The sequence below is a fragment of the Phytophthora infestans genome, genomic scaffold (genome assembly GCF_000142945.1).
Source record: "Phytophthora infestans T30-4 supercont1.18 genomic scaffold, whole genome shotgun sequence".
In the NCBI taxonomy this organism is placed as follows: domain Eukaryota; phylum Oomycota; class Peronosporomycetes; order Peronosporales; family Peronosporaceae; genus Phytophthora; species Phytophthora infestans.
Window position 1 is genome coordinate 116950 of NW_003303741.1, and position 1349 is coordinate 118298.

A 1349-nucleotide genomic window follows, 5' to 3' on the forward strand; every position below is an offset into this window, starting at 1 on the left:
GACTGCTTCACTTTCATCACGAAGGTTCAAGCGATCGAGATCACTTTTGTCTGGACTGATGGACAAACACACAGGGGTCAGTTTCGTCCCATGGCAGCGAGGCATCCCCATTCTCCAGGGAAGGCGCGACCAACTTGGGCGTGTAAACTCTGGGAGACAAAAAAAAGGCTTCCACTCGGCCCTCGATCTCACTCTTGCGCGCGTTCATCTCACTTGTTGACGTCGTCTCGAAGATCCACTTGTTGTATTGGCCCTTGGACAGTCTCGCCGGCTTGTTCGAAGTCATCTTCAGCAACGGCGCCGTCTTCGTCGAGGTCTCCGGTGCTAGCGAAGCTGCTGCCGGAGGAGCACGAAGCGAGCTGGGACGCGTAAGACGCGACTTGACGGGGGTACTGCCCGCCGCTACACTCGCTCTTCTCTTAAGCCCACCACGCTCCAGCCCACTGGCTACAGGAGGCGCTACAGAAGGTGCTGGGACAGACACCGTAGCAGATAAGCTCGAACCTCCACTGGTGTCAACTGTGTCGCTTACTTTCTGCAGCAAAGGCTTGAGAGCGCGCATGGCCGCTGGCTTAATATCCCGACACCCGGTCGTAAACACCACGTCCTTGCCCACCGACTTCATGACTTCAATCAGCACAAGCTGCGCCTTCTCACGCGCCTCGGACGACTTGTCCATCATGCACTGCACCGTGGGAGCCACCAGACAGCTCAGATCCAGTTTTTCGCACTTCTGCAGGTGCTCTACAGCCCATCCGAGCAGCTCAGCTCTGCCCACAGTGTTCGAAAGACCTTCCGATAACGGAGCCAGTAGACTCTCCACACACACGCTTGACGTCTCGTTGTTATGTCGAACCCACTTGTGGAGAGCCTGCACAGCCGCAGCTTGCATCGTCTTCTTGTTGTCGGCCACACCGGCGACCAGACTCGCGCCCAGAACCTTCGACATCTTGGCGATGTCCGGCCCGACACTCGCGGCCACGACTCCAATGACGTTCGCAGCCTTCACCTTCAAGTTGGCATTCGAGTCGTTCAGACGAGCCTTGAGCTGGCGGAGAGCTTCTTGCACAGGCCTCGTGAACTCAATCGCGCAGCCGGCGCCTTCACAGATGGCTTGGACGCTATCCATGGCCTCTGCGCGCTTCTTCCACGCCACCTTGTCCTTCTCGTTCTTCATGTCTTCCAGCAGCTCCTTGGTGATCTGGCTACTCACATCGACACGCCCGAACAGCGCGCCGGGGTCTGCGGCAGCCGGTGCCGCGTCTTGGCTTTTCACTTGGCGCTTAATCGTCGCCTGGGCCTTGACTGGATCGAAGCCCACCTTCTTGAACTCGTCTTCTACAGTCTTG

General features: G+C 57.9%; 1 protein-coding gene across 1 annotated transcript; it reads right to left on the minus strand.

The window, feature by feature from the left end:
* Window positions 1-40: 40 nt before the first annotated feature.
* Window positions 41-1294, minus strand: PITG_10233 (uncharacterized protein; the record flags this gene model as incomplete). Its single annotated transcript, XM_002902024.1, has 1 exon — window positions 41-1294. The coding sequence occupies one exon, from the start codon at window positions 1175-1177 to the stop codon at window positions 41-43; it is 1137 nt and encodes a 378-aa protein (XP_002902070.1).
* Window positions 1295-1349: the final 55 nt, after the last annotated feature.